At 38.1% G+C, this 21,936-nt stretch overlaps 1 protein-coding gene across 1 annotated transcript in view; it reads right to left on the bottom strand.

Moving 5' to 3' along the window:
• Window positions 1-21,936, bottom strand: part of LOC108682145 (gamma-1-syntrophin) — a 38,595-nt gene that overhangs the window by 2,518 nt on the left and 14,141 nt on the right. The window contains exons 3-10 of the mRNA XM_047879985.1: window positions 11,930-12,073; window positions 8,809-8,968; window positions 8,461-8,589; window positions 6,957-7,277; window positions 3,745-3,929; window positions 3,131-3,289; window positions 937-1,161; window positions 201-401 (exon numbers count right to left, since the gene is read on the bottom strand). Of these exons, the coding sequence (XP_047735941.1) occupies window positions 201-401; window positions 937-1,161; window positions 3,131-3,289; window positions 3,745-3,929; window positions 6,957-7,277; window positions 8,461-8,589; window positions 8,809-8,968; window positions 11,930-12,073 (1,524 nt within the window). The remainder of the gene's footprint in view (window positions 1-200; window positions 402-936; window positions 1,162-3,130; window positions 3,290-3,744; window positions 3,930-6,956; window positions 7,278-8,460; window positions 8,590-8,808; window positions 8,969-11,929; window positions 12,074-21,936) is intronic.

Below are 21,936 nucleotides of genomic sequence, written 5' to 3' on the forward strand. Positions count from 1 at the left end.
CATTTACAGATATTAAACAGTGCTATACTCATACATGTCCTATTGTTTGCTGAAGATGGTAACTGTTCTATACCCAAGTGGAAGTACCAAATTCGAAACGTTCATATAATGACTATTCCGAATTCGTAAGCTATCGGGCACCATTGAGATCACCGAATAGATACAACTTTTAATGAAGTTTTAGCTACTCTAAGTTATACCTTTGTCTCAATTTGCTTGTCGTCGTTCTGGAAGTGAAGTTTTAGTTTGGTTTTGCTGTCGTCGGAGGAGCCTTTCAGTTGCGAGAACTTGTAGCGCCAGTGATACTCTCTGCTCTCGGTGTCGTACAGGGCAAACCCTTGCGCCCAGTCCAGCGTTAAGCCTGACGACCGACCTCGCTGCGTTACCGCGAATGTCTTGCTCTGTCAACAACATTTTATGATAATATGTCTATTATTATTTAATAAGCAAGACGCTAAGACTGGCTGGATTTTTTTTGGATTTATTATATGTTCAGTATTTTATTATATACGAGTATTTTGGAAGAGTAAAATGTATAGAAATAAAACTATTGAAATAGGGGCGCGGGGCGAGAATTGCCAATTTATTGCACATGAAGAAAAGCTAACTATTGTACAATAGTAGTTGGATGAATATAAGAAGAATTTCAGGATAGAGTCACAGTTTTCAGCGTGTAAAATACGAGAAAAATTGAAAGTAATAAAGAAAAGGTAGAACATAGAATAGATTAAACTCAGCAAGTCTTGACGTGTGCAGACGCCTTACATCGGTTGATTTCAGCCTCTAAAACTTATGACCTAATATATGCATTTAGCCTCTCTCTCTCGGAAAAATAAACTGCATAGATTTTTTAGACGAGAATAAAAAAAATATTCAGCCGCAATGGCCACTTCCTAGCTGCAGTCATACGGAATTTCATATAAACGTTTCACATACGCCGAGGCGTGTGACTGCGTTGTATACGGCGCGATGCCAGGCGTTCTCGATACGGAGAAGATCCTGCCTGGTCTCTACGCTGAGGTATTTGCTCTCCTGTAGCGCCGTCTGTATCAGGAAGCAGTGCTGCCGCTCATCCACGTACTCGCTCTCTTTGATGATGCGGAACATCGTCTGGTGAACTGCCCATACCGACGCGTTCTCCACCCAGTCGTGAGTGTTCAGCTGGTCGATAATAAACCATCAGTATAGTTGTGAGTGTTCAGCTGGTCGATAAGAAATCATCAGTATAGTTAGGGGGTTTAATTGTATTATGTGTATTTACAGAAGCAATAAAAATACAGCGTATGCTACTTAAGAACGTGTTGATACCTCTAATAGATCAGTTAATGATTACTATCACTATTGCAATTTATTAAACAAACTAAAATTTGTTTTGTTACTACAGTAGCCAAGATAATTACGTACAATTCGCAGTACATTGTCTCATGGAAATTAGTGAGTCCAAATGATGGATCTGGTAAATTACATTTTGTGAATGTTTCCCGGCTATCTACGTTAGCACTTCAGCGGAACGCATTTAATTTGCATGCGGACTAATTGGATTGGTACAAAACTATCACACCCCAGCGGGTCACATTTGCGTTTTATGAGGAATTAATAGTCAAAGAGCTTAAGAAAGAAAGCAAGAAAGTGATTCAGGCAGACTAAATTTTCCTTCATTTCTGATTCCGCAATTGGGATACTTTAAACATTAATTGCAAATGTTAGCTACATATAGACATTTAATCTATGAGCGGTACAAATTCATTCAACAGACAGTTGTTTAATGCAGTGTATATGGAACTCGATGGCATTAATTGATGACGTAAGCATCTAAAGACGAGCGTCTCGTGTTGAAGAGACGACGTGGAAATAATTAATAAGAATAATGTTGCAATGCTTACAGACATTTATGTGGAACCCGGATGTTTCTGCAGCGACAAAGTGACAAAGATCGAATGACAGGATAAGATCCGAAAAGTGGTTCATGAACTAAAATGGCCAAACTGATTCAACAGTGTCAATGTGTGTAGATGTTACCGTTAAAAACGGACGCAAATGACGATGCTGTAAATATTGACGAACATTTTACCTTATTTAGACGTCTAGATACAAGTATTAGTAAATAACAATATGGATTCTAATTAATACCATCCTAATATATACGCCTGTATTTTTACTATCGCGCGTCGGTAAGTAAAGACACTGATCGCTAAATACCATCGAAGACGTCAGTAAATCAGAAAGTAGCGACTATGACTTCAGTAAATTACGTCACTGGCATGTCAGTAAACAGCCACCATGACGTCACCAAACTAAACAGCTTAAAGCTGAGAAGCTTGACCATCAAGGCCACTTGACTTCACAGACGTAGCGGCGCTAATGAGATAGCTTAACAAGACGCAGCGAACGCGGAGCACAGCGGCGTTAATGAGATAGCTTAACAATACGCAGTGGCGATAATGAGATAGCTTAACAAGACACAGCGAACGCGGAGCACAGCGGCGCTAATGAGATAGCTTAACAATACGCAGTGGCGATAATGAGATAGCTTAATAAGACACAGCGAACGCGGAGCACAGCGGCGCTAATGAGATAGCTTAACAAGACGCAGCGAACGCGGAGCACAGCGGCGCTAATGAGATAGAACAACAAAATTAAAAGTATGCAGAGTACAGCGCACTTATTTTTTGTGTTAAATACGGGAAATAAACCGTTGTGTTATAACTGCTTTCAGCAATTTTATAATAGAATCAAAATTTTAAAGCATTATTGAATACAAGGTTTTAGAGTTTGATGTGCCACATTGTACATAATTAATGTGCCCGCTTGTTCTGCAACGTTTCAGAAAATATGCTTAGAAAAAATTGTAATTCAATAGGAGGAATCTAGAGTGCAATTTGTTGCAGCTGTAGTTATACAGACAAAAAAAATAACATAAAAATTTTTAATAAAAACAATTCAAAATGGTTTTTCAATCACAATAGCGCACAGTGATCGCAAATTATGCAAATGGAGCTAAAAAAATTCTTCATTATGCTTTTTTGTGTAACAAACCTTGTAAATAAGTCAGGACATACTCACAAGTATGTGGTCAAAAGTCTAATTAAATGTGAAAAATAATCATATAAAGAAATTGCTGGTATCTCACGGGTGGGTTGTCGAACATATAAATGTCGGTGCCCTTAAGAGCGATGAATTTAGGTTTCCAGCTCTGCCAGGGGAGGTTGTGGTTGATCACTCCCTCGCACACCCAGCCCATGTACAGTACGTGTTCGTTCGCAGGGAAACTGGAGTTGTAAAGCTTCATCTGGAGGAAAAAGTTATAGAAATTTAAATATTAATCGAAATTGTAAATCCCACAACTACTTTCTGGACGAGGGTAAATTTTATTCATTAAATAATAGAAGTATAACATTGTTATTATGTTATTGAAACTCAAATATAATTCAACTTGAACTTCAGTGTTGAAGATGCTTCCTCAAAATAAAAAAAAAACAATTGTTTCGAAACACATTCAGGGTGCTATACTGTACCCAGTATGTACGTATTGGGGATCTACTGTGCTTTCAACAAGCTTGATCATTCTAGATGCTTTTAACGACGTAGCTATTAATGAAACTAACGCCAATTATTTCAGGAAACTGCATACATGATAACATTATTATTAAAAAATGTTATTATTTATTTTTAAAAAGGTGTTAAACCAAGGTATTTATTATATTAAAAGTATTAAACCAAGCTGGTAATTTTGCATTTGATCACCTGTAGATTGGTGAGCCCGATGATGTTGTTCGTGATGTGTTTGATCCACTGAGACATGACCGCCGCGTCAGCGCAGTGCACCACCCCAGTGCTGCCCCCGCCGATGCCCCGCACCTCAAACGCGTGAGGCCTGAGCTTGTCCGTGCCGAAGATGTAGCGCGTGATGTACGCCATCATCAGCGGTACTGTCGGACCAAACAGCTTAAGTCAGGGTCAGCTATACTAAAATAAGCTTTAATCATCGGCAATGTCATTCCAAGCAGCTTAAGTCAGTGTCAGCTATACTAAAATAAGCTTCAATCATCGGACCTGTCATTCCAAACAGTTTAAGTCAGTGTAAGCTATACTAAAAAAAATTTAATCATCGGCAATGTCATTCCAAACAGCTTAAGTCAGGGTCAGCGATACTCAAAGAGGCTCTCATCAGCGGAACTGTCAGCACAAACTAGTAATCTGTGTAAGAATTTTAATCAATTTGAATCAACGTCACGATATTAACAAATAATGAAGTTGTCATGATGTTAACAAATGTTGAGAGATTCATGATGTTGAAAAATGTATGATAATTTTCAGCAAGGATGCTGGAGGTTCAAATTTTCAGTGGCCCTCAGTTAAAGGAATTTACATATAACCACAAAACCATACTTTTAAGTCAAAGATTTCTAAATTCGTGATTCCAATTGCATGAAAATATATAAATATTGTAACGTTGTAGCTTGTAACCACCGGTAAAAAGTAAGAGTTCGCATTCAAACCTACACGAATTCTGTCTTTTGAAATATAATTTCAACATGAAGCCCTCAAAAAGGACCAAAAACAGAGCTGCAGCGATGCATGCACAACAAGCGAGTTCAAGCTGCACTTGCTAAACTGTTCACTAAAGTTTGCATGAATCTTGACCTAGCATGACTTTTTTTTGGTACAAGGCTCAGGAAATTGCACCAGCTTTTGTCCTAAGAGGACCCTTGGAAGCTTGAGACTTCATGGAGGAAAAGTCCGATAAGAAACTTTAGTGCAGGAACTTGAATTTGTCGCCATGTGATGTTGTTATCTAATTAAAGTGCTGAGCTATGAGGCCTGTCTGGTGATTTTGCGGCGAAAGTTTACTATATATTACTTTCAAGATACAAATAAATTATATATCCGGTCTTAATCTAGTTAATCTATTTCTAATTTACGGTGAATGACTGTTTATTTTATTTTGAATAAATTAACATCAATGAATATTCGCATGAAGGGTTATTGAACTTTGATATTTACACGGCAGATTCAAACACTGACAGTGGGAGCGAATGCAATGCAATATGAAGCGAGTTTCAACTACAAAATTGGCCTTCAAATTCAGAAAGCAATTAGGACCGCTCTGTGTTTTCCTTTAGCTGAAATTCGACTATTCCCAGCACAATAACTGTAGGACCGGTCCAATTTAGATAGCTTTAACGCGGTTCAATACTGATAACGAAGAGAGCTGAGCTCGAACTGATATGAGCATTGCTTTTTGCTCCGCCGTGATCCCACATAAAAGCTCTTCAGTCATTTTGCCTGGAAAACCATTTACACTCGTTAACAAAATAATCCAATAGATCTTCAGTTTTTACTTGCAATGCTCTCTGTTCAACAACAGACAGCAAACACGCAGGGGAATATATCGAATACCCGTGAAAACTCCGGAGACTTTTATCGAGGCAATAAAACTGCCAAGGTGCTGCGATGTTGTGGTAAGACGAGATTTGTTTTCTCTTAAGTAATTTGACGGATAGATTCTTTCTATCAGTGAAGTTCTTTCAGGGGAAAGTCAGGAATGTTGTGGCATTGAAAAGATGAAAAACCAGATTTGTGATAACTTGTGCAAAGAATTTGTGCTGCCAAAAATTGTTAGAATTAAAACATATAAATCGATTCACAAGTTGGGGATATCGCATGAAGAATATGTATAAGAAAAAAGTAAGAAACTTTGATTTTCTGGACGAAGCCCGGATGTCAAATTTACACAGTGCCAAGTTTTAAAAGGGAGTCCTGGAGGAACGTTGAGTTTTGAAACGGTCAACTTCAGAATCAGGTTACTTTGAAGCGAGTGAATTTGCCGAGATAGTGCAGCTGAGTCTAACATCGCTCTTATCCTAAAGGCAGAATTTCGTCAAATAGTGACTGATGAGCGAAACTGAGCGGTATTTGCATTTAAAAATCATGTGGGTTACGTCGAATCTTGAGTGACCATTTTGCTATTGCGATGTTTGACCGAGTTCGGACACAATTAAAATTAGTTTTGGATTACAGCAAACAAAATGAAAACTATTCCATTTCTATGCGTATCCCAAAATTTTGTTTCTGGTCGTCATTTTAAGCCAGAATTTCGAAAAAAGTCGCATTCTTTTGACCGAACGTGAAGCGTTCGAACATACGATTTCGAACTCATCTTAACTATTCGGCCAGTCCATTAGGAACGCCTGATACAATTTCTGGTATGCGTTTAGAGCAGAAATTTACTACAGTGGAAGTCTGCCGCATTGGAAATCAACATATCGAAAGTCAACGCAAAAGTTTAGTGAAATCATAACTGAAGTTGACGAGATCTACACGAATTTCATTAACAACAGCTGCCCATCTTCGCTCATTCATCGTTAGTCAGCGTGTTACTCATTTATTGTAAGAAATTTTTCTGACTCGGCTGTTTCTTTCAAGTATTTTAAATGGATTTTTGCGCTACAAGTCAAGTTTTATTAAATGGTCGACCTTTGTAGAAGTCGACGCTCCTGGAACAAATCAACGTTGATTTCCGAGGTCACACAGTATCAGGTTGTAGGACGCGCGAAAAATGGATATGGTCCTAATTGTTAATTGCTATAGAATGAATGTGCGGATGGACCTGCAAGCATGCTATTGATAGTAGATTTTAATTGTGAACGAAATATTGATCTACAATTGCAGAGTAAATCTACGAAGCAAATACACGTTTTATTGTACTGACTGCTTTAAAATATTGTAGTAATTATTTACTCGATTATATTTTCGTAAGTTGAAAATCGAATAAATTAAAAATTCACACATGAATGGGACCATAAATTACCAGGTAGTCATTAATACCGAAAAAAATATGGAGAGCTTCTAGCGACTAACCCCATCTTGCAAGAGATTCATCATAATAAAAACAATTGGAATAATTTACGGAGCAATACAATAATTTTATTGTTACTGGGCGTTGCATATCTCACCCGTGACTACGTCGATCCACTGCTTCTCCATCTGCCCGCCATTGCAGAGAGCATCGGACATGGAAGCCGTGACCTCGCTGTGCAAACTCGAGCCAGTAACGCTGTTATGCCGAGAGCAGTTCACTTTATTGAGGTTAGTGGTGTTCGGTGATGCTTTATTGGAATCTAAGGATAGTTTATTGGTTAAGGGTTCGTTGCTTGGAGATGTGGTGGAGGATGCAGTTTTGGTGGTGTCTGACGTCGGTGAGTTCGGGTTAGATGGCGAGCGCCAGCCGGAATCTGGCTGCAGCTGAGTCTGGTTCGAAAGATCCGAGTTCGAATCTGTTCCGGAAGAAATTACAGCACTTGAAATCTAGTTGAATTATTAATGAAATGAGATGAAATTTTAGTTTGAATACCATAGCTTGTAATTGCATAACGAAAAAGATTCAAGTGAAGCTTTATTTTGTTAAATTGGTATTATAAGCGCATTTCTCATTAATGGAAAAAAGGCGCTATTGTGCTCGTCATGGCCGTCCATCCGTCCGTCCGTCGGTCTGTCTGTCTGTCTGTCTGTGACTTCACGTTTTCGTCGATTTTGAGAAAATGTACTCCCTGTCACTCACTGCAGTGAGTACTGAGTTATATTTTTTATTGGAAATGTCTTTGAGCCAACGTTGGTCAAGATAAATTTGGTTAAAATTAATATCAATGCCTCTATTATCCTTAAAATTGAACGCGAAAATAATAATGATCAAATACTATTGCTACTCATTTCTTGAGAAATTTCAAGAAAACTCACACATTTTCTCATTCTTTGTCATTGCGTATTTCGAGTTCCACCGTTGACTCAATTTATTGTCAACAACGCCATAAAAGAATTTATTTAATTTGCCAAATAGAATTCATATGCTCAAAGGTTCAGTTCTCCCCTAGAGAATTCAGCGCAATCTAAATGAGCATGAGGGAAGGACCAGAGAGAATCGTCTTCAGAATTTAAAACAACGAACGCAGCTTCAGGTAAATAGAGAAATTGGGGTTAGTCTAATTAGTAAGTTTTGCATTATTTGCGTTCCCATTTGTATGCATCAAAACATTATGGGAACTACTCCCAGCCGCGTGAGGCACTTAACGGTGTTTTTGGACCTCAGAAAAAAAGTTAAGAATTTTTTATCAAAATCCGAGGTTTTTCGAATTTGGCGGTTCATTCGATCGGAAGGTTAAATTTTTTTTTTCAAAATCCGAGGTTTTTCGAATTTGGTGATTCATTCCATCGGAAGGATAATTTTTTTCAAAATCCGAGGTTTTTCGAATTTGGTGATTCATTCGATCGGAAGGTTAATTTTTTCAAAATCCGAGGTTTTTCGTATTTGGTGATTCATTCGATCGGAAGGTTAATTTTTTTTAAAAATCCGAGGTTTTTTTTTAATTTGGTAATCCATTCAATCGGAAGGTTAAATTTTTTTCGAAATCCGAGGTTTTTCGAATTTCGTTATTCATTCAAGTGTGACTTATAACAACGCACCAGCAGCCTTGTTGAGGAAGGGCGTGGCAGCCTTGTAGTGGCGGACGGTGAGCGTCACCTCTTCTCCAGCACGTCTCAGCTCGTCCGCGGCCTCGTCATGAGTACAGCGTAGCAGCGTCTTGTTGTTCACTGCACACAAAGTTATTATTGATAACGCAATAATGCGAATACGGTTTTCAGTATGCACATCATCAGTAGATATTACCAACAACGTTATCACTCGTCAGTAAACAGTGTTTAATGTTCACTGGTCAGCGAATAATCAAATAACGAAATTTTTGAAATTCTATTCGAATTTAGTTCACTGGTAAACATAAACCAGAAAAATGTTGCATAGCCAAGATTCACCTTTCAAGATGGCGTCACCGACAAAGAGCCTGGCAGTCAAGTCTGCCGCCTGGTCTTTGAATATCCTTGATATGAGAATAGGCAATTTGTGTTCTGCTCCGCCTTTTATACTCAGTCCAAGTCCGGAGTTTCTCTGACGAACGACGCGAACTCTCCGGATCTGGAATTGGAATAATAAAGACTTTGAACGAGGCATTAGTGGCAGGAAGACTGGAATTCCAATGAGGCTCCGGGTGCTGGAAGTGAAGGAAATTTGACAGCTCAGTCTGCCGCAACTCGTAAAAGGAAGACCGCTTCTTTGGCCCAGAAAAGAGTTTAATCCACGAATCTGTAGAATTTAATTTGTAAAAGATCAAGAGGTTGAAGAATCGAACTGGATTTTTCAAGTGGAGTTTCAAGATCACTGTGGGTCTAATTACTCTTGGTAACAAAAGTTTAATTACTTCAGGAAAAACATACTACTGGTCACTGCGGATCTTAGAACTCAGACACATCGAGTTGATACAGTGATGACATCGAATAAGTTGAGTTTCAAGTCTCATTTCTGTCAAAGAATGATGGCTAAAGCTTAAACGAAAAATCCAAAACTTTATAGCGAACCAAATGTAAGCAAGTCTCGTTCAATCTTAATTAAAAGCTGTTCGTTCAAGTCGGTAATTTCCATCAGTTCATTCTATTGAAGAAAATTAGATCAATTAGCCAGCTATTGAGCAGCAATTAGCGGAGACTTGACCTGCGAGACGACAGACGGGGAGATCCACGACCTAATTTTGCTGGAGTTAACGCGCGTCATGTTAGCCTAGGCGCCCTGTTATTATTATATAGTTTGATATACGCAATACCGATGTTATTACAGCTATGCTCTATAGAGTATCTACACCTTATCTTTTTCAGAATTGCGCAAATACGTTCAAAATTTTGGTAAAACTGCAATAAAGTTACGTTAGTTCTAATCGGCACAATATTTTCTGCCAACAATTTTCAACTGCAGTTATAGTTAAATTTTAAAATTATGCATGCATTCAAATTTAATATTATATTTGCACCACTTTAAATTTTACAACTTATACCCAATTACATTGACCTCGATTACTCTAATTGAAGTAATCCGAGTGGAGGAGAAATAATAGAAAACGACTCGTCGTTTAGTCTGTAGCCCCACTGTGACAAAATTACTATACAGCAGCATTACTATATAGCATCTTTACTATACAGCAGCATTACTATATAGCATCTTTACTATACAGCAGCATTACTATATAGCATCTTTACTATACAGCAGTATTACTATATAGCATCTTTACTATACAGCAGCATTACTATATAGCATCTTTACTATACAGCAGCATTACTATATAGCATCTTTACAATACGTCAACATTACTATACAGCAGCATTACTATATAGCATCTTTACTATACAGCAGCATTACTATATAGTAATATTACTATACAGCAGTATTGCTGTATAGCAGCATTACCATAGAGCATCTTTATTAAATAGCAGCATTACCATATAGCATCTTTACTGTATAGCAGCATTACAATATAGCAGCATTGCCATATAGCATATTTTCTATATAGCAGTATTACTATATAGCAGCATTACTATACAACATCATTACTATATAGCAGCATTACTGTATAGCAATATTACTATACAGCAGCATTACTATATAGCAATATTACTATACAGCAGTATTGCTGTATAGCAGCATTACCATATAGCATCTTTACTAAATAGCAGTATTACCATATAGCATCTTTACTATATAGCATCCTTACTATATAGCAGCATTGCTATATAACAGCATTACTATATAGCAGTATTGCTATATAACAGCATTACTATATAGCAGCATTACTATATATCAGCATTACTATATAGCATCCTTACTATATAGCAGCATTGCTGTATAACAGCATTACTATATAGCAGCATTACTATATGGCAGCATTATTCTATAGCAGCATTACTATATAGCAGCATTGCTATATAGCAGCATTGCTATATAGCAGCATTTATCGGTAAATTCAAAACCAAATGATAAAATCTAGAGCCGCTCTATAAAAGGCTCACGAGCTCATATTTATTCAGCTATAATTTTTTAGAAGGCTCTAATGATAGCGCTTTTCGTGCCATAGCTGCACGTTAACGCGGGTATATCATCATCCAACAGACGCCTATTGAATGGCCTCTTAAAATTCTGCTAAGATCCCCTACAGCTCAAGTAATCATGGTCCATAAAAAGATACGTCCTCCATGCAGCGTACGTGCTGAGTAATAAATTGCTTCTTCATCTCAGTGATGTGCTTTATTCATCTCGGTATGTACCGGCATCAGCATTGGAGGAACAACGGAAAGTTGCTATAAGAAGTTATGGTTGTGGCATTAGGGGTGATTACTCATGGCAGTTGGTTAGTGCGTCATTGGTTGAAATTTATGGTGATTCAAATAAAATTATGAAGCTAGATGGTACATAATCTAGATGGTAGCTATGTAGATCTGTGGGCGTAATTTACGGAAGTTTGATAAAGCATCAGTGGTTTCATGTTAAATGCACGATTTGGGTTCAGTTTTTATTTACAGTACACAAGTTTTAATTTCGTTGATCGTGTCAAGAAGTATAATCTATCTGACCAGCAGAGAATCATTATTTATTCTGGGATATATTAAAATTGAAAATAAAAAGTGCTGCTTAACATCTCCCGTCCTGCCGGTCAATTTGTCCGCAAATATAATGGAAATTCAAGTCCAACAATTAAAATTTTATTGCCACACACGATACTGGCATACACATCTGAGTCACATATGTAACGTGCACATGCACGCTATTGGTGCACACACAAGTGAATCACATGTTATACTGGTGCACACATAACTGGTCAGCATGCATTACCTGTCTCCCATTGTCCCACTCTCATTATAAACTCAAAACCATAAAGACAAAGCAATTTGTCCGATCCTAAAGTAATTTGTCCGATCCTAAGAGCAATCAGTCAAATGCTAACGGCACACAGTAATACAGTTTTCCTCACGAATTTTCACCATGAAAGCAGAACCCAGCAATAGCATAACTAATAATGATAATATTGCAGATTACAACAATTGAATGACTGACCCTTCCATCTGGACCGTCGTTAGGGTCGCGCCCGGCCATGACGGTTGTCTCGCGCTGCAGGATGAGGGAGTCCGACGTGAGGATGAGCTTACGCTGCTGCGGCCGAGACTTGCCATCGCTCACGCTCACCAGGCCCGCGTGCATCTGCCGCATCGGAGAGTTAGAAAAAATTAGCAGGAGTTGCAATTAGAGTGGGAAAAATGTTCCAAGAAGAGTGGCATTAGTAACATTGATGTGGTGAACTGTGAATGAAAATAGCGGAAATTATGAAGAAAGGGGCGGCGTAGTAAGCAACAGCTGGTGAGGCAACAGTGAAATCAACATGTATTCCGCAATTTTGAAGGATTGTGAACTTTTAAAAAAATTAGTAAAAATGAGATGAACTAAATCTGCAAGTAGGTGCCTTGGAAATAATTTGGTGACTATGAATTCAGACACAAAGACAGGGAATTCAGACACAATTTCTGTGTGGTGTCACAGAGATAGGGTGATGCCCAACTAAGATAATTTTTTTGCAAGAAAATTACGAGTACGAAAATTCCAAAGAAGCAGTACGTAGAAAACAATTTGTGAGTCAAGGAAGAAACCGACATGGTTAATTGCGGTAAAAATTCGTGGGCATTGTAGCGTTGTGGCGCGTGACTCCGAAGCCATGCCGTATAATTAATTTTACTGGGACAGTCATTCTTACCAATAAGAATAATAAATACATTTCTGCAGAGTAGATTAGTCAACTGCGAGGTAGAATATTTCAGTAACGAACATTATTTCCGTTTCAGTAAGCGATCATCACTATGGCGCAAGCAGATCGAATTGTGAAGCACAACCGAATCACCAGCAACCAGCGAAGTGTTCTTACAGCGTTATATTTATATCTTCTAACCAAGCCTTGCATCAAGCGTTCTGAGAGATGCATGAAAATTTAATAAAAAATATTGCTGACCAAAAAATAACACTGACCAAACGACACATTGCAGCGTCAGGCAATTAAATCAGACAATCAAAAGAAGATGACGAATCAGGGTAATGGGATATTTGATGGAGACTCAGAAAGATGGGAAATTCGATTGTGATTCAGAAAATTTGGATATTCGATAGGGACTCAGAAAGATTGGATATTAGATAGGGATTCAGAAAGATGGGATATTCGATAGGGATTCAGAAAGATGGGATATTCGATAGGGATTCAGAAAAAATGGATGTTCGATAGGGATTCAGAAATATCGGATATTCGATAGGGACTCAGAAAGATCGGATATTCGATAGGGACTCAGAAAGATCGGATATTCGATAGGGACTCAGAAAGATCGGATATTCGATGGGGACTAAGAAAGATGGGATATTCAGCGTGAATACGGAAAGTTACGCTGGGCCGTAAACAGAGTCTGTATTACCGCAGACTTCATGCATACTCCGGCATCGTATAAGCGCTCCATGTCCGTAAAACCATCATCAACTTGCGACGTCGGTGCATCGCCGTCAAACAATAAATACTCTTGAAGCTTGAGCGTCACGCGGAAATAACGCCAAGTATGAATATAAATAAACTTAGTTAAATGTAATTGGGACTTGACACTTTTTTTATTGTAGAGAATTGCATCGGAGCCATTTTTTAACAACTTAAAAATCGTTATTATCTAAAGTTCAACAAGGGTTGCACTGAAATTTTCCAATATTTGCATTAGTGAGGACTCTCATTCAACATATTTTTTCCGCTTGATCACCCGCCAATCATACGTTTAATAATATTTACTAATGAGAATACGTATAATGCGTTTCGTGCGCGTGTGTGCCATTGCTGAAAATTTAAAGCATAAATATTTTGTCAGCTCACATGCTCGTCTCATTGAATCATGGGAAAATGTCAGATAATTTCCATTAGAATCGCACCTTTAATTCATTAAAACTTGAAAAATTGTCTTGCATTACGAATCCGGACCATTGTCCGCCCTTGATAAATTTGTTTGGAAAACTCGAGATCAAATTACTCTGGCGGTATTAAGCGAACTTCCATCAGCTATTTTTAGTCAAACTATTAATGGGAGTTCAATAGGAAAATTTCTATTAGTCATTAAGGGCATAAATTATTTAATTATTTAAGAACTTGTTCAATATGAACGATAATAGCATTAACGATGCATTTCCTTGGCAAAATGTCAAAGTCAAAGCAGATGAAATAATCAATAAAAACTTTGAAAATTGTTCGCTATCTAAGGCAGAAAACAACTGTTTTAATACTGAAAACAACTGTTTTTAATAATATTTTAATTTAAGGGATTGTACAGGTTTGCGGGACAAAACGGACTCTGAACTCTAATGAGCGAACTTTAAGATATTGATTTTTATTTATAGAATTTAACAATACTAAAAGCTGGGCACGACTTATTATATGTTTTGACGATTGTCAAATTTGGTGTAAAAATGAAACATTTGTCGGGCTGGGAATAAAATTGCGAGCGTCGACATGTAAACTTGAGAAAAATTCAATTCAAATAAAATTTAAAAGATGAATAATTCACGACAGAGGGTATCAAATTTTTTGGAGCCCGAGGGAATGCATTCGAGTCAACGTTGAAAAAGAAATGCGTGAGTTTCTCAAATAGAAATATTGCCCCAAGCTCGTAAAAAATAATGATTGCGGTTTTGCGTTTCAGATCTCCCAGCACGGACAACAAATTGTCAGGGAGGAAGGGCGTTGAGCGAGCACCACATGGCATCGTCTGGCCAGGAGATGAGAGCGGTCAAATATCAATCAAAGTTTTCGGTAAATTTCGACGCACAGAATTTTATTGGCGAGTTTTCCGCATAATTATATTGCTTTTAAAACTTTTAAATGCAATGTAAATCCTATAAAATGATGGCAAATACTACAAAACCAATTAAGGGAGTCAAATCATGTCTTTTGAATCCTGTAATACAGTAGATTCATCGTAAAAAACTTTTTATAACCTTCTCACAGACTTGAAGAAGCAATAAAACAAAATGCGACACACTATTTCTCGGCAAGCAAACTTGCTGCGGGAAGTTGCTAATCGGGCAACTTTGATTGGAATTACAGCATCGGAGACATACTTGCAGTTGCTCGCAAGTGAAGTGAAGTGAAGCTATTATGAAAATTCCTGTTATTATCTTTCTACTAAGCATTATCGTGTACAAAACACAGTGCTAAATTTAGGGAAATTTGCTGTACTTGTCTACTGAAACCATGAATTGGCATGTTCGGTGGCAACTGATCAGCTTATTAATAATGCAAACTAACTAAAGTAATTTGAACTTTCAAGTCAGTTCTGGAACGACAGCGAGCTGTGTGCAGACGACATGACGCGTATTTCCTTGAATCATTATTGATCAAATATGCAGCAGCCAAACCGTGGGTCAAGCTCAAATATATTTGCTTTTTATTATTTCCGACGACTTGATGGACTTTCTGAAATGCCTCGCTATTAGAGTTCACGCCGTATATGATTGAACGAATGGTAAGGTGAATTAATGGATCTCGTTTAGGGTGCTTGCTCACGCTACACATTGTAATTGTAACAATGATAGTTAAACAAGCGTAATTTAACGGTTATAAGTTCTATAAATTAAACGAGGCTTTTTTATTCAATTAAAAGTTTCGCTATGCCCGGATCAAGAGTCTTTGGTCTGATGATCATGAAACATTCCGCCGAAAAAAATTCAATGAGCAGCAAATTCCGGGTCATCTGCAAGATGTTGAATACATTGCACAACACTCCTGCCCGTCTTATTATTCAGGTCGATGCTCCACGAAGAGCCGGAAGAAGTGCGTTAATTTTAATGTCTCTGCGTCAGAGCAGGTCATGACTCCACCATGAAGCCACTAAAGTGACTCGTGTGCCTAATCTTATTAGGAAGCGTCTGTGCGCTTCTTAAAAACAACTGCATCTGCAGGCACCGGCATTGAGGAGGCTCAAACGGATAGCTGAATCCCAAGCTTAAGCTACTTGTATTACTTTTTTTTAATTTTCCCCATGTACATTTTTAATGCACAGTTTTATTGTGCTTTTAATTCTAAATTGATTATTATTATATACTATCATGTCGTCATTGCTGTTTACTTGCTCCGTTTCAACGATATTTCTTTATTTTTTGCATTACCCTAATCCTTCTTTGAAAGGTTGTTTTGCAATAAAATTGGCGAGACATACTTTACTCACTTAGTGAATCCATCTTCAATATTCAGTTCGCGGTTAACTTAATGGATAATGAATAGGAATTATTTTCTATCTGAATTTTTTTTTTTTACTTCTCTCATCGTCTTCTCTTTTCCCTCATATTTTTTCGATGCGAGGAAGTGAAGATGAGTAAAATGCACACCAGTAGTCGAGATTTGCTTGCCGTGCATAAGGATAAACTACCGTTACACTGACAGTTAACAATTGGCAATGATCACTTTTATTGATTCGCGAAAAAGTTGACTAATTAAACCGAAATCCGGTACAAAAATTCAGCTCCTGAAGATTTCCAGCCAGAGGAGACTGATTATTTTACAGAAAAAATCTACCGCAAAATGGTAGAAAGTACAGGCAAAAATTGCCCAGAAGGCACGAACATTAATCTTGACAAGGAACCTCCTTTTCCGCCACAGTGAGTCGCTGATAAACCAAGTTGTGTTCCGACGTCGCCATTTAGTGTGATATAAATTGCATCCGTGGTTACAATTAACAACAAACAAAAATTGTAACACGTACCACAAATTGCGTTACACTACCACCGTTAAAAAACACTGTAACAAACAAACACTATAACACTGTATATACTGTAACAAACAAAAACTGTAACACTGTATATAACAAACACTGTAACGACTTTTTTTAACAAACATTGAAAAGTACGACTTTTTGTTGCTTCAGTTTGCTATGGACTGTAGTTTTATTGATCGACAGAGTTTTCCAGTCAAAACGAATTGATGTAAACGAGGTAAAAACGGTAAAGCAGTCGATGGTTCCCAACATATGAGTGGAATCACTGTAGCTTAAAATTACTGCGTCTGTATCAACACAAAATTCAACATGCAGAAAAATACAGTTACGAAGTGGCAAATCCTGTAACACAAGCAACGCACACACACACACACTGTCACACAACAACACAAGCAGCGGAGTGTAGCTCATTATTTGATCGTTCAGTTAATAAGCCCCAGAAATTGTGCATTGTAGCGAGCACAACTCGAGGTGCGTCGTGCAAGTTGAGACCCATGCAGGAGATGCCTCTGCTAATGAGGGGTGCAACTTGCAAGGCCACTGAAACACTCTACACGTCTGTCATTATTAAAATAATCAGCATTAGTCTGGAATCGCGTTCTAATTATTTCGCTCCTAAGTAGAAAGATGTGACGTACATCATTGGAAGAATAATTATTTGGAAGATGAACTATTGTTTTAAAAATACATTCTTGAAACAGGAAAAGACGCATTTTTCTTTTAAATCAGCAGCCGACCTCTAGAAATTTGTTGTCATGAACAATTGGGAAAGTTTAAACCGCAAACATTAATAGGTGAGTATGTAAAATCTCATCTAAGGTTAGACCCAGAGCATCATAAGGTTAGACCCAGAGCAAATGCACCCGGGATTAAGCTAAAAAATATTAAAAATATCTTAGCCCATCCATGTTCATGTGAACATGGAAAGGGTTGCAGTAGGAAGTCAGGTATTGGAACTCGTGCATTATCGCAGCATGCAGGCAACAATTTTGTTTCAGATCACAGCCGCCTTCCTAAAGCTGCCAGGTTATCCCAGTAGTCTGGACTACATGGACTGAACATCACGTTACAAATAAACTATTCAATGGAATGGCTCAGTAACATAGCTCGACTCCGAACAGCTGCACCAGGAATAAAGCAAATTTCGTTAGCTCATAGAGAACAATACACTTCATATCCTTGGAAGGCGGAAGGAATTGAGCGTATTGAAAGAAATCATACGTAGGGCAGTAGTCCTGTAACCCTTTACAAGCAATTAGGCCACAAGAAATACCAACAAAAACTTTTCTAACCCACTTGAATAATTTTCACGCCCCTTGTTTAAATTGCCTTTCTCTGTGTAATAGACTAGCGCTGAGATCCCATAGATAATATATAAGTATTTGTCGTAAAATAATTCTGTTTTATTTATAGCTTGTGTATGCATTCAATACGTACATCTGTGTTTAAATTCAGTAGCCGCAGGGTAGGACAGTTGGTATTACATCAATAGTTTTGCGCAATAGTTTTTTTCCTTCACAGAGTTTCTCTGTCTAAGGCCGCTAAAAGTTATTTAAGAAGTCACAAAAACAACGGCAGAAAAAGAAGAAGAATATTATCAGCCAAATTATCAATAAGATGTGTTCTCGAAAAAAAGTAGAGAGATTTCTAATTTATTGGTGTTAAATTTCAACAAAACGTCAAGAAATACTCAGAAATATTAATACTCACCTCAACAAGTCTAACTTTCATGCTCTGTCGAGACGAGTTGACCATTTGACTTCCAGTCAGTTTGACGTTCGTACACGTTTTAGTTTCTGTAATTATGACATTGGGAGGGGAGATGAGCTCTGGTGGCCGTTCACACAGCATGGTTGAAGTATCATAAGAAACACCCATCAGCGAATCAAATGGCTGGTAGTTATTTATAACGGCAGGCACTTTGGCCTCAAGTGGAAGAGAAAGGGATTTTTCCGAATATTTGATTGCTTGTGTTCGCTTCCACGAATTTTCAATTTTCGGTGGCCAAGGGTTTCGACAAACACATCAGATGCATCGTTTGGTAGACTACTCGGAAATCCGGAGCGTGCAGTCCTCGGCGAAGTAATCAGTGGCTGGTAGATTGATGATAGTTTGGTAGATAGAAAATTAGGTTTCACGTTTATTCCAGGATTAGAGGGCACGTTAAAACTCGATATAAAACGTATATGAAGAGCCTGTAATGCAAGGCTACAATTACATGACGCTATTTGGCAGGGCTGACGATTGTGGAACAGCACTGGAGCTGTGTCATAAGTTCCCTTTATTGGATAAGTGGTCAAATTATGGTCTTCAAGAGTGGTTGTTGGAGCTAAAATTGGCACAGATGAGTTCAAAGGCGAAACGGACGCAAAAATTCCTTTTCTTTGAGAGCTTGTTGCTTCGTTTGTCACTCGATGTTTGCGAAGTTCTTTCGATAAATAGCTATGGGGAATAAGTTTTCTTGAAGTATCACTACTCTTGACGTCAGGGAGAGTGAAAACTTTTGATTGGGTGGCAGAGAAAACCCAGTTATCATTGGAAATATCTGAAGTAATGCGATTTCTTGGGCGAGAACGAAAAAATGAGCATCGTTCCTTTTTCCAGCTTCCTTTGGAATCTTCGGGATAGATCAAAATTTCAGCACCATCTGCACACTTTCTTGCTTCCGAGTAAGAAACGCTGGTGAGATGTTTGGAATTAGAACTCAAACATGGGGATTGGTGGAGATTGCCAGCTATACCAATATCCTTTTCTCGTAGATTCTCAGAATTTTCCAAAACGTCTTTCCTCAAAAGAATCGAGGGACAAGAATCAAATGAATGCAACGCCTTGTGTTCACGCCGGTCATTGTGATGCGAGTCGGCGAGAGGGCATCTAGGTCCAGGCTGATGGCGCTGATGACGTATCTCGTTTGTAGTGCCCAAAATATGACTTCCATTACCACAAACGAAAACCGGAGATTCCGTTGGAGAGTCAGAAACACGTCTGTTGCAAGGCCAACTTTTTGATACGTTTATGTTATTTACAGCGACACATGCGTCAGCGCACCTGCTTGCAGGTGGCGTTCCATGGGCCACGGGGTGCCTAAATACAGATGAACATCGATGACGGGGGTGATCGTGCGATAAATTACCATCTAAAGAGAGAGTCCTGTGGATGCAGCCACTACGGTTGTAGCTATGAGAAAAATGTGTCCTGGAGTTATACGACTGCCGACAAGCGTGGCCAGAATAAACTAGAGGAGAACAAATTGACGAAGGGTGACTATACAACAGGATGCGGTCGTTGATCTGTGGGTGATGGAAGTTTTTGGGATCAGGTAGCTGAGTTGAGATGAAATTTATAATTTGACTTGTAATGAATTGGTTTGGTAGGGAAGTGATAGATGTTCGAAGAGGAGGAAAGGCCTGAAAATGACGACACTTATGCAGCTCGGTGGTTTGGATGGTTGCTGGAGGGGCTTGACGATTTTCAGAAGTGACGTAAAGTTCTGTAATTTGGGACGTGATGACGTATTTTATTGTTCAAAATAAGAAAATAACTAAAGTTTACATTCGAACCATACCCTCTATTTAAAATCAGTCTTGGAAATTTATTTCATATCATATTTTCTTCACTTCTTCAATCACCTGAAAACAAAAATAAAATTTTAACGGATGAAAATTAATGGCACTTGGAATTATTTTCGCTCAGTCGAAGTGGCAGCCACGGTTTTGACAGCTGGAGAAATATTTTCTCGCAGAATTTCAGGAAAACATCGTCCACCCGGAAGAGTAGAATAACGTAAAGTGTTCTCGAATATAAGACTTCAAAATACGACAGAGAGAAAATTAAGAAAACACTTCAACATTCATCTATTTTACAGTATCCACAGTCCATACCATAAATTTCGTTTCAAGTATTCGTGCTTTTCTTAATACATACGATTTATTTCTTTTCCATCTGTTAAATTAGTTATAGTAATGAACAATCATAACAGGAAACAATTTAACATAATTTTACAACCAAATACAACTGCGTACAACCAAATTGAATGAAGTTCGAAGGAAATTACCTTTCGCATCAAATTAAAAACACATTCCTCAAGTACAAGAAATCAAATTAGAAACGGATTAATTTCAGATTTCTAATCAGTAACCTGATCTGTTTGTTCATCTAATGAGAAGACTTATCAATCAAACAGAAGTTCAAAACGTCTGTAATCAACTTCGTCCAATTACAAAGTTCACGATCCCAAGTTTTCCAATAACGCCAAGCAATAATAAAGATCGTGGCTAAATCATCGCATATACTTCAAATTTGTCACCGTACTTCTATTGATTTGGTTTTCGATGTTCAATAAATGTTTTCTGAATATACTACATAAAGTGAGAGTTTCAATAAAGTTATTCGTATATCATCAACAAAACAAATGAGAGCGATATATGTACAGAAAATGAAGCGTCCCGAAGTCAGCCTCTTGCTGAAAAGCATACGCAAAGATAATGTGAGGAGGATTCAGCCATAATTCACAGTGGCTTTATCATGGCCGGCGCCGTCATTAATCACGGACGCATTTTAAAAGACTCGATATTTTCCGGGGACGCATTTTACAGTCTAGACGACCAAAATCGATAGACTTGAAAACTCGGTGAGTCAGGCGTCTATTTGTCTTGAAAGCTCTGGAATTGGAACGCGTCAAAAGTCTAAATCTTCAGAACCCATATCATGTTGACCAAATTAGAAATATGAAGCTTAATTTCTTGGTCATTAAAAAATAAATTCTCAGAGAGTCTTTTCACTTGTAACTTTCAAGTTGTCGTGCAATGACGTTCAAAGTCATGCAGTGCGCATTAAGCAGGGTTATCAACGCGTTTCATTTGAATGTTGAGTGCTCAGAGCAGAAGCCAAAGCCTTCTGATGGAGGGACTCAACGGTAACTCGAATATAAAGAGGCCGCTTAACACTGCAGCGACGACTTAAAATTGAAAAACTTCATCGCCAAAGTTACACGTGAATGGGAAGAGAGCAGCTCGTAAGATGGATAGGATTGGGGTTGCAATGAAATGCTGCTCACACGCATACTTATCCAAGATGAAGTTAGAGAACAATGGCGAGAATAGAGCTTGTTACGGACCGATGGCACCCTGCAAAACTTTCTTAATTAAGAATATGATTGCTTCTCCCTTCGAATGATCATCGTGATATTGATGAATTGCGATTAGTTGCAGCATAAATCTTTTTGTATGATGGACTAAAATCTCATGAGAATATTTCACTGTTGCCTTGAATAAAACTGTATGG

The sequence above is a fragment of the Hyalella azteca genome, unplaced genomic scaffold (assembly GCF_000764305.2).
Source record: "Hyalella azteca isolate HAZT.00-mixed unplaced genomic scaffold, Hazt_2.0.2 contig4353, whole genome shotgun sequence".
NCBI classification, from domain to species: Eukaryota; Metazoa; Arthropoda; class Malacostraca; order Amphipoda; family Hyalellidae; genus Hyalella; species Hyalella azteca.